At 45.5% G+C, this 27,787-nt stretch overlaps 1 protein-coding gene across 2 annotated transcripts; it reads right to left on the reverse strand.

Moving 5' to 3' along the window:
• Window positions 1-1,158: 1,158 nt before the first annotated feature.
• On the reverse strand, window positions 1,159-27,737 carry HEMK1 (HemK methyltransferase family member 1). Of its 2 annotated transcripts, none has more exons than XM_061458284.1 (10): window positions 27,333-27,737; window positions 26,761-26,852; window positions 24,038-24,131; window positions 9,287-9,439; window positions 7,282-7,346; window positions 6,306-6,355; window positions 5,224-5,329; window positions 4,147-4,242; window positions 2,305-2,418; window positions 1,159-1,984 (listed from the first exon to the last, which is right to left on the reverse strand). In XM_061458284.1, exons 1-10 carry the CDS (start codon window positions 27,579-27,581, stop codon window positions 1,948-1,950), a joined length of 1,056 nt encoding a protein of 351 aa, XP_061314268.1. In that variant the 5' UTR covers window positions 27,582-27,737; the 3' UTR covers window positions 1,159-1,947. The 2 variants fall into 2 exon arrangements, with proteins under 2 accessions (XP_061314268.1, XP_061314269.1); XM_061458285.1 differs by lacking the exon at window positions 27,333-27,737 and adding an exon at window positions 25,402-25,526 and having other exon boundaries at window positions 26,761-26,846.
• Between the last annotated feature and the right edge of the window lie 50 nt (window positions 27,738-27,787).

Below are 27,787 nucleotides of genomic sequence, written 5' to 3' on the forward strand. Positions count from 1 at the left end.
GACTACAATCTGTACTCTCAGCTCTGACAGGCAAACCTGCCAGAAATCAGCTGCACCGGAACTTTATTTCTAAACCTAGAACCATGTGCATTTTAACTGAACTTGTGTTAGTTCTCTCCTTCCCTAGATTTCCTCCACTGTCTTTAACCAGGGCAGGTACTGCAGATCAGAGAGGCTCGTAACTTCGAGTAAAGAGTGTTTGGGATGTGGGGAACTACTGGGGCTGGGGTGCACAGAGTGGTGGGGACAATAAACACAGTGTGAGTGGTAGGATGGGTGAAAGGCCACTCTGTGAACAGGGTGGGCAAAGGATCCAGTCAAGAGACCTGAGCACTGGTACATCAGACAGAGCTTGGGTCTCTGTGGAAAAGCAGGGCCAATGTTTAAGAGTTAAAGAGCAAATGAAGGAGTGCGGAGTGCAGGGAAGGGACCACATCTACCAGTGCTCATGTAAAGTCCTTTGAATCTGCTGCAGCCTCCTAAACAGATGCAGTTTGCTGATACATCTCCTACCCACTATTTTGGCTATGTACTGCAGGTTCAGCCCGGACAGAGCACCTGATAGCCCCTCCCTGGTGCACACAGACAGCAGAGGGCACTGCCTGGACACCTCCACCCCTACCCAGTGCTCACCTCCACTGGCCCAGCAACTGCTTCCATCCAGAGTGGTGAACCAGATCATTCCATTTACTTTCCTTCCTTCCCTGGCTAGCTATGGTCAGTAAGGGAACTTGTAACACTGGAAACAGCAGTAACAATAAGCAGCAGCTTGAATTTAAAGCTGCCATTATTTATAATGTGGACTGTCCGTTTCAGGGACTTCTCTCACTGTTGTTTCAGGCAGCCCTGCTCTTGAGTCATCCTTCCCAAAGAAACAGATCTCAGCTATTACCACTGGTGTCAAGAGACTGGGTCCTACTCCAAACTTGGCTTGTTGTCAAATTCTGTACAAGCCATTTCACCTCCTGTTTTTCAACTTCTCCATATGCACAACTGGATTCTGGACTTCCTTGTAAAGTCTGGCACTTAAAGGTCTTACACGGAAATCAGGCATCTCTATTACTATCAGAAGCAATGTGCGGGTGTCAGATGTTTATTGAGGTCTGCCAGCACGTTTGCAAATGTAACTGCACTGCAGTTCTTGTAACGACACTGATCTGAAGCACTATCTTTATTACAGTGTTTAGACGGTTTCTGGCAGCATCTATCAAGTGTCAGGTGCTGTGGTTTCACGTGGTGTAACCCGTGCACTGATCCTTCAATGGCATGTCACTCAGCAGGACTGAGAAACAAAAGCTGCTTTGCTGTTGCAGATCTGCTCCGGAGCATAAGGATCCTGGAATAGAATCGAGTTTGAAATGTAGAGGTTACTCGGGTCCTGGTATAACTGCAAATCCACAGACCAATACAAGGCAGAGTTTGGACCTATCATCCAATCTGGTCACCTTCTACATAAACTTATTTCCAGGCAAAAAAAAAAACACAATAAAAAAGTGAAGTTCTTTTCAGGTGAAATGGGTGATCTGACATATTGAGAAGTTGTGTTTTTATCTGGAGCTCTGAACTCTTCCACTGGGTAGTGAGATTAATGAGTCACTTTAGAGAGCAAACTAAAAAGTTTCACGTAGCACCCCGAGGAAGGTGAAACACTTCTACATGCTCTGTTGAACTTCTGGCATCTCTGGATGAATTTTGTATCAGGTCTGACACTGCATGGAGGAGTCAATGCATTATCAGAGAACAGCAAGTTGAAAGGGACCTCAAGGATCATTTGCTCCAACCTTGCTTGGTAAAGCATGGCCTAGACTTGATGTCCCAGCCCCCTCTCCAGCTGAATCTTGAAACTGTCCAGTGTTGCATGAAGTGGAGTTTTGGTTTGCCACGCAGAGTTTCCAACAATCTCTTCAGCAAAAAGCATGCTGCAGGAAGTTATTTCTGGTACAGTTGTCACCTGCTTTGTTTTTGGATGTGCAGAAACCTAGGCCTGTGGAAAAAAGAATATCAGAGCTGTCTTAGTAGGGAGAACATGACTCTACCTCCATCCTGTAAAAGCAGCAGTGATAATAGCACCAGAGCTAGTCACCCCATCAGAAATGCTCACCTGCATCAGAACGCCTGCCAGGTTACCTCAGGATATGAGAAAGTTGAGATACTTGAAGGGACACCCTGTTTTGTTCAAGATTGGCTTCAGCTGTGGACTTTCCCCTGGCTGAGTTCATTCAATACACCAGGGTGTGGGGACATAATGTACAAAGGAGATAGTTCAATACCCAAAGCAAAAATCTGAAGGTAAACCAGACTTACTTGCCACAGAAGTCCTTGTGAACGGCACAGAGGACAAGTAGTAAATTGGGGTGTGCCTGTAGCCAGTCCTTCACCATATCTGGGTGTCTGGGATCAACTTCCAGAAATACACTCCTGAAAGGACAAATGTGGGAGTAGAAAATGGGGAGATGCACACACTTAGGTTGCTAAACTGATAAAAATTAAAGTCTGTCTTTCTGGAAGACTCCTACCAGTGCAAGAAAGGAGAGGGCAGCAAACACACTGCAGGCCACTAAGCCTAAATCAGATCATAGCTGTCCATGTAAGATGCAGACTGGGGGGAATTCTCATGGTGCTCCTGTGTTAAACCCTTGTATGGAGATGTAAGGACCCCTTCTGAACCCCATGCAGAGATACCACCAGCTCTGTCTTTCTGAAGCCCCCAAAGATTTAAGGCCAAAACGAGGTTTTAAGATACAAATGCATCAACACTGAGCACTAGACTGGCAGCATGAAGTTTCATCATGTTATAAGCAGGGTGACATCATGTCCCAGTAGCAAGTCATGAAGTGTAAGTTAGTACACGCATTTTCCCACAGTAAATATCTCCATAAATCACCTACAAAAACACCACAGGCAGTCAGCCCTACACAAAGAACTGTACAAAGGAGAGTGCAGCAGGGATAAGGGAACTAATCAGACAAGCTCAGTTAGTGCACCAGGACTAGCCCTGGACACTGCAGGGCTATTTCCATCTCTGCTCCAGCTGGACTTTATGACACTGGCCCATTTCTGAATCTCCACTCCCATGATGAGGCAGAACCACCCTACCTTACAGGCACGTGGAGATGATGGAACTGGTTACAGCCCGTGACAGTGCAGCAAGATATAAGCTTAACAGGCAAAGAAGAGAGGCCAGGCCCCAACCATACTCTCTCCTAAGAATTCCTAAGAAGTCCCACACCGAATACTCCCTATAAATTCACCAAACTAACTACAAGCTGGGTGTGGATCTCATTCCTGACCTTACACTCTTCAACAGGGGCTCCATCTCATAAAACAAGTGAAAAGGGAAGGGGAAAAAAAAACACCCCATGAGACCAATCTCAGTTGCTGGGAAGTTCTGAGGAGCATCTTCTGTTCTCATGGGCATGCACAGCAGGGATTAATTCTTTTGCATGCATTATGCCTCTCAATATTTCTGTTCCTCTTCTCAAAACAGCAGATTTTCAATGACCTCTCTTATGCTGGTAAAATGTCAGGAATCTTTCAGCAGAATACGTGAATGCCCTGGCACAACAGACTTTTCAGTATCAGCATGTTGATCTTTAGGCACAAAATGGATCCCACATGAAAGAGAACAGGAACAATTAGTCTTGAGTATTAGCCCTGGAGAAACTTAACATTTAAGAAACTATCTCTGGCTGATCTTTCTCCAGCATTGTATCCTGGCACAATAAACAAGTTTCCCCTAATTAAAGGGTGGGAGGGAAGTAGAGATCTACATCCATTCTCAGAGAGTTCTATACTACTTCTACTTCAATCAGTTATTCAGCTTAGAAAGCTTGCATTGTTTTGCACTCCCTCTTTCTCTGCTGCTCTCTTTCATGTTCTTTTTGTTGCTGCTTTGACCTTTAAGGACTCCCACTTCACTAATGACAATGAAACACCACCACTGGTCAAGGAAGGCTCCCTTTATTAACCAAATCCAAGCTAATTTTGCTTATATATATGACATTCTAAAAATTGGTATTCTTAAATGGGGCAGGGAGGGACATTTCTGCAACTCTTTTCCCTGTTCCTTCCTGTATGAAAAGAACACAGAAGTTGTAGAAGTGAATGGACAAAAGACATGAAATTCAAACAGAGAACAGTGCTTACCCAGAATCCTTCAGAACAGAAGGAGCCAAAGCCAAAATTGTTTTGATGACTCTCATTCCATCATCTCCCCCATCCAGTGCATCAAGGTCCTCATAGCTGGGTGTGGGAATAAGAAGACATTAAGAGCAATTCATGTGGCATGAGGCACACCCCTAAGGATGTGCTGCCCCAAACACAGCTGCACCAAACACACCTGAACTCCACTACTCCTACAGCAGGTGACAGCACTCACAGCTTTGATGTAAAATACAGAGATTAAGAAGGCAGCTGCCACAAGGCTGAGAAACTCCATGTTGAGCACAAGCAGAAAACACCCCCTGAACTCATCCTGAAAATTACAAGCCACCTGCAGGCAGGGTCACACAGTTCCAGCCTGTGGATCTGTTCCCTCTGGGCAAGCTGGACAGGGAAAGAGCGGGTTGTACAGGACGGGATCGCTTGCTTTATTTCAACCATGCCAACAACCAGGCTGGGCTGCCCTCTAACCCAGCAGAGCAAATTAGGATGCAGAAAGCTCAGCTTTCAGAATCCGCTCCGGTGCACATCTTGTAGAGAGGCGGGTGCAGGCCTTTGTCCTGACATGCATGATGATCACTTCTGAGGAAGAACCAGCACACACAAAGCTGTTCCACACCCCAAAAGAGCTTATTCATGTTTGTGTGGGATTGTTTGCTTAAGGCAATCATTGGGATGAGAATGGGTCGCAGCATTTCCAGCCAAGCTCTTTTCCATCACAAAATGCTGCTCAGACTGCTGGTACTTTCTTTCATAAACTCACACCAATCATTAGAAAAAGCAGGGAAAATGTCCTGAACCTGTTTGGGATCAGGAGCCTGCTAATTTCCAAGTGTGTGCTTTTTCCATTTTTCTATGTATTTAAAATGCTTTGGTACTGTTACAGACCTGTAAGCAATATCAAAGTAACACTGCATTATTATGTACTATAGAAACACACCTACACTGTATACGTGTATACTACATTTGCATGTTTCATGTGCAATTGTGTGTAGTGTAAGAAAGCAGGCAGAAAACCTTGCTTCACGGAACAGGAGAAGAAGAACCTCTTTGTCTGATTACCGGAGGATTTCTGCATCCAAGGAAGCCATGTCTTCATGGAAAACATATGGGGGGTTACTGACTATGAAGTCTACAGGGCCCCAGAGTAGCAGCTGCTTGGCAGAACCTAGAGAAGAAAATAATCACAACCAGCTCTCAATCACAGCAATCTCCCCTGTAAGCTCAGTGCCAAATCCTGCCAGGTAAGTGTCTCCAGACACATGCCCATGTGCGTTTGGCTCCTCTTTTCTCTAACAAAATGTTATCCTAGTTCTTTTGGGGACAGCCTGGCCTGCTCATCGTCCCACCTGGAATGCAAGAGTGATACAAAGCTAAGCCCAGGCAAAGTTACCCCGTTTTCATATCACAGCCCCAGAACACGTTACAACTCACAGGACCTTGATGCTGTGAAGCTTTGTGCCCATCTGGTTATTAAGCAACAACCAGGACTTGAGAGAGCCCACAAAGAGCTAAGAGGCAGCTTAGACTAGTTGTCAAGATGCTTTCCTCTCACCAGAGCTGCATAAGGAGCTAACAAACAAAAGAGCCAGGCCCTCTCAGCAGTATCAACCACCCAATGGCTTGCTCTTCCTTGAGCAGACAACGCTCAGCTCACTGTGCCCATGCTACTCTCTGGACTGACACATACCAGCCCCATGTGAGTGGGGACCTGTCCTCAGGCAAGCCTCTTAGCCGGGCATTTAATCTAAGCTAAATATCTGGGTTCCCTCTAACATCAACACAGAGACAAGCACACACATGTTTATCTAAAGCATCCATGTCAGCATGGAATGAATTACACTCTGTTTATATTTGCCTCTCCCCAGTAACAGTAGAGAGTACCTGAACACAACCTTTGGACACCTAAAACCAGGAATCTTCTGAGGTAGGCAGAGACTTCTCTCAGCTGAACATGTGGCCCGGAAATCTCCGAAGGGAAAAGCTTCACTGACTCACTTCTTACTAATTATTTCTCCATTAACTCCAACACCCTCCTGACGCCTGCGTTCCAAAGGGGTCCCATGGCTGTCTCCCATGCCTCCTCCCCCATCAAAGTAAAAAGGGAGAAAGACAAAGGGGATTATAACAGTGAAAAGAGTTACCGTATGAAACATCTTGGTGGAGGACATGGATCCTCTCCTGGAGTCGCAGCCTGTAAAATTCCAGATGCAAGAACAAAAGGAGAAATGATTAGGAGGAATGTTTGTGTGGGTTCATGAACAGCACATTCTAGGAACAGTTCATTAAATGTCATCTCTTATCTGATCCATGTATATCCTACCCCACCGACTGCAGCTGGATTCCTCTCAAACCACAGGGGAAGTTTAGGATGTGCTCTTTGCCCAAGGAACAAAATTAAAAGCTATGTGCTATGTTAGTGACAGTCCAGAATAACCAGAGTTAAGAACCACTTGAGGGAGCAGAGCCACTAAGAAGGACAAGGTCAACCTATAGTTATAGATCTGTCCTGACTTCAGCCACAAGATGTTTGATACAGCAGCTCTGAACATCCAGCCACAGCACAGGCCCCAGCAGCACCATTCTCACCAAACCCAAGGTGATGGTGCAAGGAGGATGCTGAGGGATACCACACTAGCACATCAGAGGAAAAGTGCTATTTGAGTGTGCAAGTTTATATGTAGAGAAGCAATGCCAGAAACAAGCACAGCAATAATGATGAAGGGAGCCAGAGAAAGAAAGGTTCAGACTATACTCGTCCTTAACCTCCTAAGTGACGTACATTCCTACTACCTGTTACCTTGAGTTTCCCAAGTTCACAGAAAAGGATAAGAGTAGTTACCACGAAATGCTTTGAAAACCCATGGAAGACAGACAGCCTGTAAGCACTATTGCTTTATTTAGGCTGCTGCCTTTGCAAAGCACATTCACAAGTCAAAGAATAAAACACTCAAGTAAACACAGGCTTTTTTCTTAATTCTTACACTTTAGGAGTTCAACCAACTAAACATTCTCTGCTTTCCAGTGGTGATAAACAGGAACCACACGTCCTCATACTGAGGACTCTTGGTCTTTTCCAAACAACAATTTACAAAATATGGGTAAGGTGTGGGTTTGTACCTATGTGCGTTCTCCCTGGTGAGATCCACAGCAGCCTCCTCTTTATCCATGGCTATCACCTGGCTCTGGCACAGGAAGAAAACAAACCACCATCAACAAGGTTCCTGAACAGACATGTTCTGCCAAAAAAGACAGGCAGGATAGAAACTGACAACTGGCTGTTCATTCCTGGCTCATGAAGAACGCATCTCAGTGCACTGAAGGGATCTCGAGTTGCTTCTAGTAAGGTGACAGAAGGCACTCTGCAACACTGACAGCACCCTACCAAAACAAGCTCCTGACCAAACCAAAGCTGACAACAGTGGAGTCACACAGGCTCACCTAACATTCACAGCTCGTAGCATGTGAGATTCAATACCGGCTAGTCTGTGTAGACACAGATTAAAGGAAGATCTCTAATACAGACAGAATCCCTTCCAGCTTTAATCTAACCACTTGGACAGAGGTTCTGGTATTTTCCATCCGATACACAGACATCATTTGTCTAGATACTCCACTGAAGTCCTTGCACCACATTCACTGCATGTACTGACTGCACATACCTGACTGTGTGTCAAGTATTGGAGAGTCCTCTAGTGCAATTTAAGATATAGCACTACATGGTTAGAGATTGGTTTGACCTTCCACTCCACCTTGGGCTAAGTGCAAGCAAAAGTCTGATGTGGTGTTGCTTTGCTTAATGCTTTTTAAACACAGATGTTGGTAAGTATTTACATGGAGAAAGCATGCTTAAAGAAGCTACTTGTCATCTGGAGACGATGGTGTGACTGGCCATGATTCCTGGAGGGATTAATTTCACAGTCTGAGACTAATACCCACACACATGAAGCTGACCCTTACGGTGAGGACACAGCTGACTCCATAAGTGAAATGTTGCCATTGTTTTCTCAGTACCCTACTGCCAAATTCTGCCTCAAGCATTAAGGAGATCACACAGAGTGTAAGCTCCACTTAGCTGTCTGTGTGGCTACCACTAACTAATCAGTGAAGGCTCCTTATTTCTCTGGGCAGAGCTGAGATAGGACTGCTATCAGTAACAGGGACAGACTGACACAGCTCTTTAACTTAACAGGCAAGGAAAAAAGTGTGAAGTACAGCTCAGGAAATCAGAGTTAATTACACTTTGAAGTCATGAAGCTCAACTATTAACCTTATCAGGTCACTGGGAGGAGGAACAAAGGCATCAGCCTCTAATTTTTACACACCAAGTCTTTCACTTCTGCAGGACTAGGGGCTGGCCACAGCAATTCTGTTCATGAGAACAAACCAGCTGGTCTGCAATTCTGAGAAAAGGGGAATATTCTTCCCTTAACCACATGTGATGAGACCTTGGATTCACTTCTCTTTCTGCTTACCAACAGTATCTCAGTAAGCATGCTATATGCCACTATAATCAGGGCAAGAAAGCCTTTGGTCACTCAAATCTCAGTCCCTTTTCTGTTCTTTTCACTCTCTTCAAAAGGTGTGGGTTGTTATCAGGGAACAAAAAGGGGTTTGGTAGCATACTATGTGCTTGTCATATCAATACCAAGTACTGACATTTCTGTGGTAATCCCTTCCCTGTATCCATTTAGTCTTCAGTCTCCTTGAGACAAGATCTTTTGATTCACAGAAGGGTGATTTTTAGAGATGACTGCCCCATAAATTTGACTATCAGAGTGTGTGCTCATGTCTCAGCCCCTCTTGTCCACAGCCCAGAATATCAGCTTAAACCAACACTCACCAATGCTTCAGGCTGGGGTGATTAATAGTGGGCTGTGCCAGCTGGAGAATGAGCACATGTGCTGCTTTCATTCTGACTGTGTCTCTGCTACTCCTGCAGACAGCTCCTAAATAGCCTTCTTCTATGTAGCATGAACATATAAAGCCTGACTGCCAGAGACCTCAGCTGCCAAAATCCCATCAAAACGAAGAGGTTTGCCTGTGAAGTCCCAATGAAGACTTGGAGTGGGACTGTCCTGTAACGCAGACATCTATCATACTACAAGCACTGAAAAAAGCTTACCTGTGGCAGTTTGCGCAACAGACTCAGAGCAATTGCTCCAGAGCCACAGCCGATCTCCAGGATCACAGGATGAGGGGCAGAAACTGGGAAGCAGGGGCCTGAATTCTTCTTGTACATCAGGGATTCTTCCTCCACAACTAGAGAGACGAGATCCTAACAGAATCAAACAAACAAAACCCTAAGGGAGCTGACAGGACTCGCACCTTTGTGGTCTGAGGACTGGAGTTTGAATTTCTTCACTCTGTAACTCAGTGAAACACATTTTTTGTTGCCCATTTTTTAAACACAGATGGGAGCAATGGAACTGACATGCCAGAAGTCACTTAAGCTCCATCTCCCTTCCAGGGTGCTTTGATTAGTAACCAAATCCTCAGGATACAACTTCCCACAGATCTACTGAAATCTTCTAGCACTATTGGGAAAAACAATAACCAAACAGCTGGAGTACATTATCTTCTGCAACACCATTTTATTGACTCCAAAATCCCAGCTCTCAGAATTTATAAGCTTCAAAATGTAAGATTTCTACACTGTCTCGGTACGGTATGTAAACTGGAGGCAAAGGTACAGCTCCTAAGAGCATCCAAAACAATAACCCAACCCGCAGATGAAAAGCAAAGGCAATTAATTACTAAATGATCCAAATGAGCAGCTGTCTGCATGGATTTCAGATTGTGGACTCCTACCACACTTTGTTGGTATAAAGTCGCATGGGAAAGATTTTCATCCATGCTCCTGGATCCATAAACATCTCTGCCATTACTGCCTCCTCTCTCCCATCAATCTCCTCTTTTTAAAACCCTTCAAATGTCATATAAATTCCAACACAGCAGGAGAGGTATCACAGATACAGGGTTCTATTGTTTGAAAACGAATGACTAGCTATAAGAGAAAGCACATGTGTGCCTCCCTCTGTCTGCAACATGAACTTCCCTTACTATCCACCGGAGAAATCTAGTGGACAGAAACCTTACGAACACCATGAGCGCATCAGCAGCTTCAGTAGGTGCTCACAACTCCCCACAATCCTTATACTCTCATAGCACACCAATACAGAAACAAGGCCTCCTACACTGGCTGGGTTTTTTGCTTGAGGGGTCTGCTCTTGGCTCTCCCCTGTAAATCCAGAAATTTACAAGGAATAATTGGCTTAATTTTGCCAACAAATGAAAAACTTTACCAGGAAAATTACCAAGCTTCCACTTCTTATAAGGAATCTTGCACGTTCCTGGCATTAGCAGGAATATTTAAAGGCAACATGTCCTGGCAGGCAGGCCAGCTTCTCTTCAGTAAAGCCAGGGACTTTTTCAGGAGCCAGAACTGGGCAGGCTTGTACATCAGGGCAAGCCCTCCCTTAGATATATATCACCCTGACTAAGGTGCAGTGTAACAGATGCCTTGTACAAAGCTGCAGTTTTTGTGAAGATATTTGTTGCTATTGGTGATCCTTCATGCTAGGGCAACTTACATCTGTAGTAAGGAGGGAGGGAGGATGCAAACAGGTATGAAAATGAAGCATTAGAATAGATGATTGCATCCAAAGGAGCGTGACCAGCAGGTCGAAGGAGGTGATCCTGCCCCTCTACTCTGCTCTTGTGAGACCTCACCTGGAGCATTGTGGGCAGTTCTGGTGTCCTCAACATAAAAAGGACATGGAACTGTTGGAACAAGTCCAGAGGAGGCCACGAGGATGATCAGGGGCTGGAGCACCTCCTGTATGAAGACAGGGTGAGGAAGTTGGGGCTGTTCAGCCTGGAGAAGAGAAGGCTGCGTGGAGACCTCAGAGCAGCCTGCCAGTATCTGAAGGGGGCCTATAGGGATGCTGGGGAGGGACTCTTCATTAGGGACTGTAGTGACAGGACAAGGGGTAACGGGTTCAAACTTACACAGGGGAAGTTTAGATTGGATATAAGGAGGAAATTCTTTCCTGTGAGGGTGGTGAGGCACTGGAATGGGTTGCCCAGGGAGGTTGCGAATGCTCCATCCCTGGCAGTGTTCAAGGCTATGTCGGACGAAGCCTTGGGTGAGATGGTTTAGTGTGAGGTGTCCCTGCCCATGGCAGGGGGGTTGGAACTGGATGATCTTAAGGTCCTTTCCAACCCTGACTATTCTATCATTCTATGATGCTATGAACCTCAATGAAACATCCCTGGCAGCAGAGCACCTGAGACACGAGCTGTTTTGTGAGTATTTTCTGAGATTTTCCACAAGATATGAACTGCTTTTAAACATATCAAAGTGCTGTGCCCCTGCATCCAAACCCATACCCTGTGCTTAGAGAACAGAAGTGAAGTTTGTACTACTTCACAGCCTGGGATGGCATATTTCAACATCGCCTGGGCCTTGCAAAGCCAGGCAACTTCCATTTTAATAGAACCCCTGCCTGTTGATTCCTCCTGCTGAAAGAGCCTGAAAGTGTAAATGAAAAGGAAAGACTTGGTTTATTTGAAAGTGTAAACATCCTGTAATTGTTCTAGTGACATTACTTCTTCTTCAGATCAGCTTTCCTGAGCCTTTGACATTTTCTACTGGGCTGTGTTAGGCCTTGCTGCTTCTCCAGCAGGCTGGCCTGCCAACAACAGTCTTTCTGGAGCCACTGGCTCCTCAGCTTTCTTTAGGCTCCCTTTTGGGTCCTTCAGGATTTCTTCAGCAAGAAGCACCTTCAACTGTTTTCATTGTTTTCTCTTAAATCTTCTCCAGATGTTGAGCTGGCAAGAGCCAGAGATGCCCATGCCTTTGCTCACCACATACTCAGTGTCAACAGACTTCGTGCTTTCTCCAGATTGTGCTCTCTGCCTTCCACACTTTAGGTATTCTCTCCTCAGCAATGAGCTCTCTGTACTCATACCCAAAAGCCCAAGAGAAGGAACCCACAGGCTGGAGGGTGCTATTCCAAGAGACCTCTCTCAGAGGTATATCTTCACTGCAAAGTTCACTGAGTGGTAGCTAAGGCAGCCTCAGGCAGGTAAGGAGCCACACTGCAGTGCCCATCCCTGGTCACCATCTTGGTACTGGCACTGTGTTTTGCTAAAAGACTCCAAATTATGTATTCCTTGTTGCTGCTCTGGGATTCCTTTCCTAGACAACTACAGAGGAAAACATTCTTACAGGCTCCCAAAAGGACTGTGGGAAAGCATTAGAGGACTGGACTACCAGTGCTCAGACACCAACAGGGTAAAACACTAACTCTACCACTTCAGTGCAAAAACGGCTTTTGCCTTTCAGCGAGCAGCTCCAGACGAAGCAGTATGAAAACACTTCTGCCCTGCAGCAGACAGCCAGAGATTGCAGCTGGTTTGGGGAAGCAGGTGCTGATGATTCCAAGACCACAAAAGAAAAACCCCTCAAAAAAGGCTCCTGAATCACTTTTCTAAATCCCAGCCATTTGTAGTCATTTATAAACATTTCCAGGAAATCTCTACAGGAACTCGTCAGGACCATCTGTCTCCAGGGCTGATCACACAGTAAGTAGCACAAGTTGCTGATTACAAAGGTCCAAATGTAACTTCCCTGCAGCAGAACTACTGTCACCATTGATTAACTTCCTTAAGGTTTACCATGAATAATTTCAAGCTTGGAGTTTTTAATGGAACTTCTATTTCATACATTCCACAGTGAAAGTGTTTTTTAGAATGTTCCTACTGAAATATGCCTGATTTCCAGTTTTACCACACATATATTAAAAAAGGGATGCTGGTATTACTTAAGCTTTGTATCCCACTTCCTGACTCCTTTGCCTTATTGCCTGGGCTATTTCTTACTGAGGCAAAGGCTAGTTCTCTCATAATACACTTGCTTATAGAATCATAGAATAGTTAGGGTTGGAAAGGACCTCAAGATCATCTAGCTCCAACCCCCCTGCCATGGGCAGGGACACCTCACACTAATCACTATCATAAGAGCTCTAAATTAAAAGCAGTCAGTGTGACAACCTAAAGAAACCGCAGCCTTTTTTCAGGTATCAGTATCTCACTACAACCAAAATGTTCAATAATTACAAAAATAAATTCAGTTATTAAATAAACGTGGTTGGCAAGCACACCACAAGGTTTACTCTACCTGGCAAATTAGGAAAAGAAATTACTAGTACAGATTATTTGATGGTGGATTAAATTTGCAGTTATGTATTAAAAGCAAGAAGCAAAACCACACCCAAACACACTGGAGTTAAGATGTTTTGTGATACCACAGCCCTTGATTTACAGCTTTCACACAAAACCCCAATTTCCTCAACATCTGCAGAAGAATCAGGGTACCCCAGCAAGGATGATGCAGAGTAGATGCAGGCAGCTCACTGCCATTGCACTAGGTTTCCTTTTCAGAAGCCATGAACCATTAAGTTATCTAAAACTGATTCAGAGCAGTATTCTGCAGATTCTTCTCAGTATTTTTCATCTTTTAGCAAGCAATCCAGTCACAATCTCCAAGATGTCACTACTTGAAACTGAGAAACTGCAGCATTTAGCAGAACCACTTCCAAATCTCATCTTGGGAGAGGAAGTATTTCTGGTCATGCATTACAGTGCTCATATGAAGACTAAAAAACACCCTGCAGACAGACATTCCCTACCTCTGTGCAAGCATCTGACTCGAGCCACAGCTGGGGAGGAGCAATAGAAGCAGATGGAGCTCAAAAGTGATGCCAGTCCCAGACACAGAGAAACTGGGACAACAGCAGATGGCCGAAGGCTGTGGTCTTTGTGTAGGATACTCCATGTCTTCTCAGACTGAGCAGATCCAGAGCACACAAACCTGCTAACATGATGCCATCATTGCTAAAAGCCATCTTAACCATCAATTTGATCAGCAGCTCTAAATGTTGGGAGTTGAAATTATAAAATTTCCATTGAGAAATAAAAGCACACATTTTAGCAATCAAAGGTAATTAACCTTTGGAATGTGTTAGGTAAACTCTACAAAGTGACATTCTAAACTGAAATGGCAGGTTATCCAAAAGGGCTTACTGTCTCTCACACTGTTTACAGGATTCAGTACATGCTTCACTATAGAGAAAGGCCACTTTGGATAAAACAATGACTTCAAAATCACTGTGTCTTTACAGTCTCTAAAGCCAGGAAAATGAGTTAACTCACTCAGGTGCCTTGTCCCTGCAACAGGCTGAGCACTTCAGTACCTTTTAACACTTTTATCCTCACAGCTCCCGTTTTCCAGAGGAGCAACAGCAAAACAGTGACTATCCAAACTCCTGAGGGACTACAGCAGAGCAGAGCACTGAACCCAATGCTGCAGAAGCCTCATCCACACCTTTCCACTGACACCACTTTGGACTATAGGAATGGGTCCCACAAACTCCAGTTAGGAACTGGCAGGTCTACAGTTGTGTGAGGGCAGCTGACCTGCCGAAAAGCAGAAGTCACAAAGATCAGAACCAGATTCCCAAATCATCCAGTTAGTTCTTGGCTGTGCTTGAATTGTCTTCTTGGTTTTATTGGTGTAGATAAAAATCTGTAAATATGAAAAAAAAAAAATCCAAAGCACTGTATTAAGGGGCAAGTAAAATCATAAATTAGAAAGCATCTTAGAAATGTGACCCAGTTCCGTATGTGCCCACGGCATGTGAACCACTGGATAGGAGGAATGCTCAACTCTGTTATATTCAAATTCACATTACTGCTTACAGTATTGTCAGCAACAACACAGCCTCCACTGGAAATCCTACTAACCAGTGCTACAGGTACTGGCAGACCTACTTCCATCCTGGAACCTGGCATACACGTATGTGGGTATAAGCGTGGTAATTCTGTCGGAATGGGGAAATAGGACATTTTGTAGATCTTTTCTCTCCCAGTTTCTGCAAGAAGCAGCTCACCCCAGCAAAGACAGCTTTGGGAAGAGTGGAGGGACTGAATGGCAGTACAGAACCAGAGAGAAACTAAAATCTTCTCTTTGCACATTTCATCAAACAGATGGGGGTACAGAGATGTTCAAGCAGCAGTGAGGAAGAGCTAGAATTCACAAGGTGAGCTCAGTAGCCATTGCTGTTTCTGGGAGCAGATTTTACCTAGGGTAACACTGCTCCCCAGCCATCCACAGCTTGCAAGATAGCCATTGCCCTTCCAGGGCACTCCAGCAATGCCAGCCTGCTCCAGGACCTTTTTGTCATCTGTTTCAGGCAGACAGCAGACAGTCAGGGCCATAGGCTGGGCTTGAGAACTGGCCCAGCTCAGAGCTCTGCTGAGTTATTAATGTGACTGAATCCCAATCTCTCTGCTTGTTGCAAACTCCCCTTGCACAGTGACAATCAGTGAACCTCCCCTTCTCTCCCATTTTAAGGATTTTGTGTAAATGAATACTCAAGAGGATGTCAAGCACACCAGCCACCTCTGAAACCTGTGCATTCCTGAGGCTGGTAAGCTAAGTGCAAGGTATCAGGAATGGTTTTTGCATTGCACTGGGCTGGAGGTGATGCAGGCATCAAGCAATGGGTTTTCAGGGACCTACCTTCTGTTGCTTAGCACAAAACACAGTGGGGAGAAGGTATTTAGACCCTTGTCAGAAGCGAATTTAGTAATCTACTGGGAAAAATGCAGGACATCCTTGGGAGGAAGTAGGATATCTAGACCTGACCAGCAAAAGAAGAGCTTACAAAGACTAGAAGAGACCTATTACCTGTGGTTCCATATACAGGTGAAACAAAGAGTTGCCCCCCATGCTACTTAATTTCAAGCACTCAGAGGTTCTCAAGCTTTTGTCTTTTAGCCAAGCCGCTCACAGCCTGCTCTCACCTTGTGATTCCAGGAAGTCTTGCTTCATTGCCAGATTCGTCCTAAGTTCATGCTGTCATTTATTTGGTTTCCCCCCTCCCATCTTCTCTGTTGAGTGAAACAGAGCTTTGCAAACACCTCCAGCTTCCCGTGAGCCTCTGCCTCACCCTTCCACCCACAACTGCTGGTCCCCAACCTCCCCCCCCAGCACACACTCATGTTCTGACAGGTTCTTGGTATTACCCCCCTCCCTGCGGCCAGGTCTGTAGTTCACTGTATTTCTTGGAACCACAGCTGCACAAAGAAAGCATGAGGACAGTGTCTGCCAGCACCCAAACCACAAGCTCCACAGCTGCGTGGCTCCAGAGAGAACAAGGTCAGGCAGCTTTCAGCACCAAGACGGTTGGGAGGAAACAGCAGAGATTCTTGGGGCTACAGAGCTGTGCAGAAGTCCAGAGCGGAGGCAATCACATGCCACAGTCCAGTAACAGTGAATGACCCACCTGATGTTTCTGTGATTAAAAGTACAAGGCTAGGGAAAAGAAGAGGAGGGGAGGAATGGGAAAGGCAAGGGTGGAGGTCACAAATTCATACCGCACTCCTTAGAAGCACCCTTTCTTTGTTCCCTACATGCTCTGGGGAAAGCAGGGAAGACAAGGTTCCAGGGGTACAAGCCAGGTGGCAAGGGGCTCTACTTCTCAGGTTAGCAAACAGAACAAGGAAAGCAAAAGACACATGAAAACCTGAGTAACCTCTCTGCTCTCGCACCCTTCCTGGGAATGTTTTACTTATTTGTGTGCTTTCCAGAAACTTCTGTTCTCAGAATCCAGGACTTTCCATAGAGCCTGATCTGATATTAACCGAATCACCCCTCCCCTCCTGTTTGTCCACTTGGCTGCCAATCAGCACATGACAAAACGCCAGGCTGGAAACGTAACTTCATGGCAATGGCCCTAGAAGATCACCGCCATGTACCTTCCAAAACCAAGCCAGAAGCAAGCCCAATACTTAGTGGGCAGGCAGGCTATGGCAGTCTTGTTCTGGGCTCTTCTGCTCGGCACCACAGTAGAAAAGAGAAAGTGCTGCACAAAGCCCATGAAACTCCCCCTATACACACAAAGCAAAACACCAAAGTAACTCCGGAAGGAGCCACTAACCCTCAAAGAAAAGGTGGCTTTAAGCAGAAGCAATGACAGACAAACAGGTAAAGGCAAGCCTAGTACTGAGCAAGGAGTTTGGCTTCTGTCACACAACAGGAGCAGCTCCTGATGTGTCAGGGCACGTGCCAAGTGCTGTGTCATCTGTTGGGAGAGAAGCTATGACAGCACCCAGAAATGACTGTACCAAAAGGTAGCAATCTTTACAACCCATACATAGCATCATCGAATGGTTTGGGTTGAACTCTAGTGCCCAAGAGAAATTACCACAGTTGTCACATCTAAACTTAACCATGCCCAAGAGGGGCAAGAAGAGTGGAACAAAGGCAGTGTAAAAGGCTGTACTTCAGGTCTCCAGCACAAACCTCTCTAGGCACATCTCTCCAGAAGCAAGGCTCTTTGTTTCTCTGCAGATACTGGTACTGGTCACTGTCAGATACAGCATCTGGACAGATGCACTGGTCCAGCTCACTAATCCCTAGCTCCCAAATTCCATTACTTACTTGGATGTCTGAAAGAAGCTGGAGTAGGAAATGTAGTTTTACCCCCTGTTCATGTGGAAATCTGCTTGGGGCCCATCCTTCCCATTACAGCCATTCTATTGCTTGTTTTTCTCCAGTTCCTAGTCCTAAATCCTGCTCTCACTGCTGATGAGTTAAGCTACTCAGCTGAAACCCGCAGAAATACAGACACTCGTTCAATCAGAAAAGGGAGATTAAAAAGCTAAAGGCTTCCCAGAGCTCTTTAAGGGCAAAAAAAAAAATAAAATGGATTAACACCACAGAGATCTGTGAAATCACATTAGGAAAGTCTATATTAAGCGAACCTGGAGAACAGGTTTGTGCATGGCTTAAATCAGCTGTTGCTTTCCCTGCTTTCAGCACAGATTTCTGCTTTAAATTGATGGTTTTGAATCTGCCCTGGAAATCACCAACTTTGAAGTAATCCTCTGCACTAGCACAGCCTTTTTTTCCTCACATAGGAAGCCAGGAGAAAGTACTGCCATAGTTCGTCTTGGTTAGTTAGCCAGGAATAACCCTGTTACTTCCTTCATTTCCTTTTGAACAAGTAGAAATCTGTCCTGGGGAAACATCCTGTCCTGATTTGAAAGTGGCCAGCAGCAGAATCCTGCTAAGCTCCTTCAGTAATTAATAACCCTTTCTGTTACAGATGTGCACCTTTTCTTCTGGCCTGCATTTACAGTGCTTGTTCTACACTTGTCTATGGAACCAAAGAGACTTCTGTTATCAATTTCCTGTAATTAACCCCTAAGATTGTCTTTGATGAGCTAAACAGTCTTTCACAACAAGACAGACTGTTCCAGCTGTTAATCCACCTACTGGTTCTTCTCCAAACCTAGTTTTCCATTTCTTTCTCAACCAGCCAGTGGCAACTTAACTGGACATAATATTTTTGTGGCTATTCCACTACTGCAGAATACAGATTGTTTAATCCTGCTACTTGTACTTGGCAACCCTCTGTTAACACACACCAGGATCACATTAGCCTGCTGAGCAGCCCATTGAAAACAGTTGCTTGTGGTCAGCCAATATCTGTTAAACCCCAAATCTTCCTCTGAGCACTTCTGGCCCTGAGAAGAGCTGCTTTTCTGGCTTCTGAGAAGCCCCTCAGCCACAAGGCACAGGCTGCACTATTTGTCTCTGCATATAGAATCCTATTAAACGCTTGTGCCTAGCTCAAAGGGCAATTCCAACTGCTCTGCAGCAACAACAGGCTCCCTTTGTCATTCCCATTCCCTGGCCTCTGTGCCACAGCCCACATGCAGAAAATATTTCCCCCCCAACATCCTGATACAGTACTGCCTCTCACGCAGGCAAAACCTGATCCATGTGAGGCCACAACAGCAATGCTTCCAACTTCAGCGCATTTGTTCACAGCTACATTTTGCAAGTAGCAGTTCATTTCTGACCTATTAAATAACGCCCTATTGCATTTGTGTTCAATGTACTTTATAGGAGTTTACATATATTTCGAGAAAGGACCTTATGCTACATACAAGATAGGACACCATTATCCTTTTTATTTCACAAAGCCAGTGACTCAGAAAGTAGCAGCTCCTCCTGAGGACAACTGGTCAGAGGCAAAATCATGAAAGAAAGGCCCATCTCCTGTCTCTGTACTCACTGGATGCTGTGACCTTCTCCCCTTCCAGAAAGTAACCATCTGTGGCACTGAACTGAGGGAAATGAAAGCCCATTCTGCATCAAACCCTTCCTTTCAGCACCAATTAAAAGAGGAAATGTGTATACTTTTTTTGACATAAACCACTTGAAAATGGCCCCACCTTACACTCTGTAGATTTGAATATACATGTCAGGAAGCCAAAAGCCTCCCTTCTCTGAGTGCTTGACCTCCCTCAAAGGTTAACGATTATGTTTAGCTAGAAGTAAGGTTAAACTTCATGAAAGCTTTCTCCGAGCAAATCTTTGACTAAAGTGCTTTCCTAGAACACCCCAGCACAATGACTGCCCTTCAGCTGACAGATGCAAGCGCACAGCAATGGTTTATTGAGCATTCTTATCATGGGAAAGAAACAATCCATCTTGGGAAAGAAGATAAAAGCTCGAAAATCATAAGTGGAAAAAGAATTAGACAGCAACAGGTCTACAAGTTACAAATGCTACAGAGAGCATCAACAGTTTACGTGTTATGCAGTAAGGGCTTTCCTGTTCAGTGAGCAGGCAGCACCAGAAACAAAGAAAATACTCTTCTCACTTACAACACAAAATTAGAAAGCTTCACTGTCAGATGGTGTTGTGGAGGCATCATCACACACAGATGACACAAAAGAGGATTAAGCAAATGAATGGAGGTCAGATTCATTAGTGATTATGAAGCACAACAGACCCAAATCCAGCTTTGGCTAAAACCAGCCCTTAACTACTGACTGTCAAAAGATGGGGGGTCCTTCCATGCCTATCTTTTCCCTTGTAATTTTGCTCCACCTGCTACAAGCCCCAGTCACACCCAGCACACTGAACTAGACTGAACTAGATCCCTGACACACTAGGTCTCTTCTCATGCTCTCACAGAAGTTTGCAGCCACGATCTGTTCTGCATGACTACTAAAACTGTTCAGAGTGACACAGACTTGCAATTTCTTTTCCTAAGATGTCTCCCAGGCTAAACATTCATTCTCACAGCGTCCCCCCTCCCAGGACAGCACACTGTTCACATGGCACAGCCACCACGACAAAGCCAAGACAGAAAAATCACATAGGTGTTGAGATCACAACAGCTCAAGGAGTTGTAACCAGGGGACTCCTGGCTGGCCTGAGGGTCAGAGGGGATGGTGCTACTGTGATAATCCTCCCAAGCAGAACTGGAGCTCTCCTCCTAGCAGCTTCTCTCCAGCAAAAACAAAACCTCAATGCCCAAGAACCTGACTCTACCCACACAGTAACTGCAAGGGATTAAAAAAATGACCATTTGTTTCCAATGAAATAAATTAAGCCTTCATTTGCTTTAAAACACGGCATCTGAGAGAGGAGGGGATCCGGAACACCAGAAATGCTACCATTTTTAATAGGAAATAGAGCTAGCAGGAACCCCGGGAGCCTAAGCCTATAGTGCCCTCTAGCGGTAACAGACCGGTGATACCTCAAACTACCTCAGAGGAGTCCTGGACCAACCCAAACCTTTCCTTAATGAAGTAATTACGAGGCTTCATTTAGCTTCTATTTGCCTCGACAAAAAAGGAATTATGTATCCACGGCTGGCTGAGTTTTCCTCTTTGTCCTGTTTTCCCCTCTGATCCACAAGGCTGATGCCTGAGGTTTAGAAAACCCTGCTTTGGGAAAAGGACTTTCTTCTCCATTAATACAGTGACTGAGCAATGCTGAGACAGGGATTCCTTGACATTACAATAAAAATCACATAACAAAGATAATTCATGAGGCTGATCACACTCCTAAACACCTCTCCACTGCACAAGCCTGGCTCTGATGGGCACAGGAGGAAAGCAGGCATGACACTGAGCTCCACAAGCCCTCACAAACCCACAGAGCACTTGCAGCAGTGAGTCCAAAGCTTTGCTCACAGCAGGCTGGGTAACTGGGGGAAGGTGAGACTGAGGGCTGCTTACCAAAACTCTGCCTCAGCACAGCATGGCTGTGCTCACAGGAGTATCTATCAGCCCTGCACCCCAAGAAGTTATGAGTTATCCCACTCAGAGCTTCAAGAGTTGCTCCGAGTTGCAAGTTTCCTCATTTGGGCTGCCTGTCCCTCCCCACCTGGATTCCCACAGAGAAGAAGATCGAAGCCACATGTGCTGAAATGATTTTCCCAGAGGAAGCAAATGGGAAAGGCCTCAGTTACCAGAGAGAACTTAATAGACTCTAAAGGGGCAGATTTCACACAGAGCAAAATTAAGCAGACAACTGAGCTTCTCTTTGCATGTGTGTCTCTGTCCCCAGGACTGAAACAATGCTGGTGGTTTATGTCATACTGTGTTTAACTTCATGCCATTACCAACGCGTCTGGGAGCAAGTCATAAACCTTCTGTTGTAAACAGAATAAAATGTGCAGCATAAAAGCAGCTCCTCTTCTTTTCAGGCTCAGAATCAACAAGCAGCAGCATTTGCAGAAGCTACATAAAAGTAGGAAACAAATTTTGCAGCTGCTTGTGTATCTGCACTAACAAGTCAGTTTAGGGAGTCACATTTACTCAGCCAAGGACAAGCCAAGCCATGTGGCTTGTGTGTGCAGTCGCAGATAAGCAACTTGAACCTGGGCTATCAGTGTTGATAATGAAGTGTTTCCTAAAGAGCAAGGATTATTTACAGACATTATTTGGGAAAAGTTCCAGCACTATTGGTTTTAAGAATACTGCAGACAAATCCTAAATAAGAAGAGAGCAACAGATGCAACTAACTTCAATATTTTTGATAGGAGCTACTTCCACTGCAGTTTTAAAGTCCAGTGAAGCCTGGAAAAATTACTCTGATGAAACAAAACATGGGCAACCCCAACCCAAACACACCACACACAGCTTCTAGGCAGTGATGATCCACCATTTCTTGCTAGCAGAATGAAAGGATCTTGACACCAACTCACTCTGTGCTCCAGGTTACACACGGTACAGGGTCCCTGGAAGCAGCACATGCCTAAAACAATGTCCTGCCAGGTGCTGCTAAATAGCTGGATGTTGTCCCTGTGCTCTTCCTGTCCAAGCAACGACCCCAGCACCACATCACAAGAAAACTCTCAGTTACCAACCAAGAGAGCTCCATTCCTGAGCCATCCTCATAAACTCCCGGCCTTCAATAATAAATGTGCTAAAATGTGCCCTCATAGTAAGTACCCTGCCACATCAAATCAAGTTTTCCCAGAGAGACAAGGTTTAGGTCAAGCTCCTTTATGCTACATTTTTGCACCAGGCTATGTTACATAGTTTCAAACACAGCATGTTATACTGCACTGCATTTCAGCATGGGCCAGTGGAGATGCTTTTACTAAAATCATGCTTATGGGCACAATTAACAACATTCTCAAGCATTAGCCACCCCAGCTTCCACTCCACATGCCTTTGTTTGAAGCCTGGCACTGCGTGGAGAGAATGAGAGCACAGCACCAGGGGAAGCCTTGCCAATAGATGTTCTGACTTGCAGAGCACACAAGTTCTTCCTCGTTCTAAGGCTCATGTTGTACCCATGAATTAATGGGGAGTTAAAGGCTGGAAATACTCTCTTGAATCACCCCAAGCAGAAATACCATTGGCAGTAACAAAGCTAACCATGGCTGGGCTGCTGGGCTCCAACTGGCAAAACTATTCCTTAGAGCCTTATCTCCAAACTTAATCACCATGGTGTGATCACAGCCAGACACAGAGAGCTCACACCTTCTCTGGACACGAGTGTAACCACTATGACATAGGGCCCTGCCGGCTCCCAGTGAGGTGCTGCTGACACCCTGCACTAAACCAAGGCTCTGCTTCTGAGTATTCTTGTACAGGCTGAGATGAGAGGATGTCTAAGCATTGATTCCCATTAAATTGTCCAGAACTCTCTAATGGATTTTAGTAGCACCCTCTTCTTCAGAGGGCATAACGGAAGCACAGGCTGTCTTTGCCTTTTGACTTTTGTGTAATAAAAGGTGTCAGATGAAGTATTCTGCAGACTGCATCCTCTCCAGTGAGCCACAGCTTTCTTCTCCACACATTCCCAATACTCTCTCATCCCCAGAAAAAGCAAAGGCAGTCTTCCCATCTCAAAGCCCACTCAGACCTTGACACCTCTTCTGACACTGTCAGTAAGGGACATTCTGTCTGAATGAGTGGAGCCATCAGACAGGTGATAGCTGCCATGTCCTACCAGCTTGCACTGTTTTAGTCTCCACATGTACAAGCAAGCTCTCTGGAGTCCGTTATCATTTTCCAGTAGCAGCTTCTCACTACTGCAGGATTTTGTTAACAACCTTTGGACACCTTTGAGATTCTTATCCTTGTACCAAAGTACTAGGCCACTGAGGATATAGAGGCATAGGTTTTGAACTTCCAGGAGTCATTATCACAGCAGAAAGAAGGAAAGAAAGCCAAGTCAAGGAAAGAAAGCCAAGTCACGGGAAGAAAGCCAAGTCACGGGAAGAAAGCCATCAATGGAGATGGCTCTCTGTGCAACTAAGTGATACATGAGCTTGCAATGTCTCTTGTTCCGAGCTAGGAAGCAAAGTCCATCAGTTCCAGATCACAAGCTAAGAATTCCCCTCTATTCTAAAAGAAGTGATCTGACCTCCTCATCACTACAACCTCATGATATACAGGCTGCCTTCACAGCAATGCTATGATTGTACTGTATGTCATTCAGCGATTCCAGCCCACCCCATCCCCACTATGTTCCCCATGTTCATACCTCTGTTTCAGGCCGAGGAATAAATACTGGGGGTCTCATCTTCAGAGTCAGGTCCCGAAAGTCCCACTCACCAAGTACATACTGCACCGGCATTCTGTGGCAAGCAAAAGCAAGTGTGAACACTTCAGGACTACACCTTGTTACACAAGAAAAGCTCCCAATACCATGCTAACCTCATTACTAACACATCACCCTTCTGAGAGGGAGCACCTAGACTCCCCTAAGGCTCTCAACTGTGTGTGCAATGTGCATGTGCACTCTAAGAGAGTTCCATTCCCACAAAAGAGTTTGCCATCATGCACTGGAGCTGGGGAACTACAGGCCAGTCAGCCTCACCTTGATACTGGGGCAAGTGATGGAACTTGCTCTAGAGATTGTTTCTAAACATACCAAGTACAGGAAGGTGACAGGAAATAGCCAGCAAAGGGGAAATCATTCCTCACTACCCGACAGCCACCCATGACACAGTGACTAGCTTGGTGCATGAGGAAAGAATAACCAAAACTGTTTATCTTGACTTTCTTAAGGATTTTGATACTGTCTCCATCATCATCATGGCTTGACTTCACGAACAAAGATTTGGGAAGGGCTTTACCCACGCTTACTACAAGTGTGCCGATGACTAAAAAGGCCAGTGTGAGATAGGCAAATCCGGTTGCAAAAAGCACAGTGAGAGGTCTCCTTGGGGGGTATAGGCAGGGCGTGATTCTTTCTACATTGCCTTTTCTCCTCGAGACTAATTCTGTATGAGTTCTCAAAGGAGGCAATGGCGTTATGGAGCGACCCTGCCTGCATGCTGGGTTGGGTCTGCGACTTCCAGTGACCCTTATCACCCACTGTTTCGCCCCTTGCCTGTCGCTACAGGGCTTTGCAAGTGTGGGTAAACCCCTCGGGCCTGTGCAGTGGATGTTTTAGGTGAGGCACAGCGTGCGTGGAACTGGCCCCACCCTTGAGGTTTATCTGCCAGGGCCCAGCGAGCTTGGACGATGACAGCAAAGTCCTCAGGTCATAGGTTTGATTAGAGAATCCTTCTCTTAGAAGGATGGCCTTATAGAGGTAAATGAGCTCCATCTGCCTGGGTTTGAAGTTAAGAGTTGTCCTTCTCCTAGGATGGCTGCCCAAAGGCTAGTGAGCCCATCCTGCCCAAGGACACACTTTGTCTGACCCTTCAGTTGAGACCTGTCTGGTATGGGAGACCCTACCAGCGGCGTATGCTACCACCAGCATAGCTCCCAACCTCACAAGGGCACACAAGCTCTTTCCCCACAACAAGGGGGTGTCTGTGAAAGAGTGTCTCCCATAACATCCTCACATACAAGCTGATGAAGTATGGACTAGGTAAATGAGGTGGGCTGAAAACTGACTGTACTGGCAGGCTTGGAGGGCTGTGTTCAGCAGCATGAAGTCCAGCTGAAGGCAGATCACTAGTGGCGTACCTCGTGGTGTCGAGAGAGTGGGGCCAATATAGCATAACATCTTTACTCATGACCTATATAAAGGGACAGAGAGCACATGTCTGCAGGGGACAGCGAATTGGGAGGAGTGGTCAACAGGCCAGATGCATGTGCTACTTTTCTGAAGGACCTAAGGAAGCTGGAGAAACAGGCTGACAGGAACCTCATGAAATTCAGCAGGTAGTAATGTAAAGTCCTATAGTACAGGAGAGACATGGACATACTGGAGTAAGGCTGACATTAAGGGACTGGAGCATCTGACATACAAGAAGAGACTCAGAGCTGGGACAGTTAAACCCTGAGAAGAGAAGGCTTGGGCTGGATGAGCAGGGGAAGGAAACCTCATTAATAACTATATGTATCTGGTGAGATGAAGTGAAGAAAACGGAGCCTGATTCTTCAGTGGTATCCAGTGAAAAGACAAGCAAAGGGCACAGACTGAATAGAAGACATCTAAATCTAAGAACCACTCCCCCTTTTTCTTTTTTTACATTGTGAGGGTGGTCAAACACAGGAACAGGCTATCCAGAGATGCTATATAACATCTATCTTTAGTTATACTAAAAGCCAAACTGGACATGGCTCTGAGCAACTTGCTCTAGTTGATCCTTTAAGCAGGGGGGGATGGACTAGACTTCCAGAGGTCCCTCTCAACCTCCATGATTCCATGTCTTAGCAGCTGTGAGGTACCATACCTCAGTTCTCCATGTAGAACAGTAGATGTTTTTTGCAGTCTTAATAGCGCTTAAGACACAGCAACCTGCAAGCAAGATTCCAGGTAGCTCTTTCACAGCAAACCCATTTAATTTTTGTATTAAGAGTACCTTTCCTTCACAGAGCAAGAAAATGGAGCCCAAATGAAGCCCAAAGCTATAGCAACCTCTAAAAACCAAGGAAATCCCTCTTCAAAGCCTAGGAAGGAAAGCACAGCAACCTGACAGACCAGTACAGGACTGGCAGCTGAAGACAGGAAGGGCCAGGGCTCAATTCTGTAAGCACAGAAGGGCTTAATGAAAATGTACCCAACTCAAAGTCAGTATTGCAACATCCCTTAGATCCTCTTTGCTTCCAGACAGGACAGACAGGTAATTTGCTACCAGACAACAGAAAATGCCCATCACTTGAGTCACCACGAGAGACAAACACAGCACTGTTACTTGACATGTCAGCTGCTAATGGTCTTCTGTCTTCTCTCTGCTGCCATTCTTCTGGTTTATTAAGGCTAAAGGAAAATCCTCCAAAGGAATGACTGTAAGAGGATGCTCTTACCTTTCTAGTCGCTTGTTGCTCAGCTGCTGGATTTGCTCCTGCTGTGCTGCTGTAAGCGGAGTGCGGAGGCTTTTGGAACTCAAGCTCTGAAACTGAAGACAAGGTCACATTAAAACCTGCCCACTTGTGCCACTAGGGCATCCTCTGCACCACCCCAAAAGCATCTTTGAGGGAGACCCAGTATTCTGACAAATACATATGCCAGGGGCTGTTAGAAACAACAAACAGAACAGGCAAACCTATCTGCATGTTTTAAACCAAACCTGTACAACTGTTCTTCCGCTAGTTTTGTGGCTCAGAAGAATAAGTAAAATTAAGGAACATTCCACCAAGCAAGTCAGGGTACAGTGGGTGTGTATGCCATGGGTTACATTCCATCTCTGCAAAAGAGGGTATTCAAGAGAACCCAAGTGTTCTATTGGCATAAATAAACTATGCCTCAGCCTCTGTGCAGCCTAAGGAAGGAAAAGTTGTTCTACTTCCTGTAAGAGATAAAAAGAAAGGTAAGGGATTCAACCAAAATGATGAAGTGAGAGGCACACAGAGACCATATACTTTTCCTATTACTTAACTGTTTTTGCTCCTAGAACAAATGACACAATATATTCACTGGATTCTTGTGCTTCAGGGATCCCATTTGTCTCAAACACCTTCTGCCAGTAGTTGACCACATCAGTGGCAGTCACGACTCCAGGCCTTGTGCTGCAGCTCTGCCTCAGAGACGACTGCTTCGGACTGAGGATTTGACTCCATCTCCCTGGCACGCACTGAGGTGAGAGACACGACAACCTCCTAAGCAGTGTGTGCGTGAGGCACCTCATTGTTGCAAAATCAGTTCCTGCCACCAGCTGATCCGGTCAGTGCTGAGGCTCACAGGACACTTAGGGCTACCACAAGCCACTGTGGCTAAGCACCAGCTGAGCACAGTCAGTGGATCTCTTCACAGCAGCACAAAAATGGTTGGTTTGCAAATTGGTTTGCAGCACTTCTGGTCTAGAAAATGAGAAAAGAGAAAAGCCTGAATCCC

The sequence above is a fragment of the Pezoporus flaviventris genome, unplaced genomic scaffold (assembly GCF_033815535.1).
Source record: "Pezoporus flaviventris isolate CSIRO_AGI_PZ_B2104156 unplaced genomic scaffold, CSIRO_AGI_Pfla_v1 ptg000026l, whole genome shotgun sequence".
Taxonomy (NCBI): domain Eukaryota; kingdom Metazoa; phylum Chordata; class Aves; order Psittaciformes; family Psittacidae; genus Pezoporus; species Pezoporus flaviventris.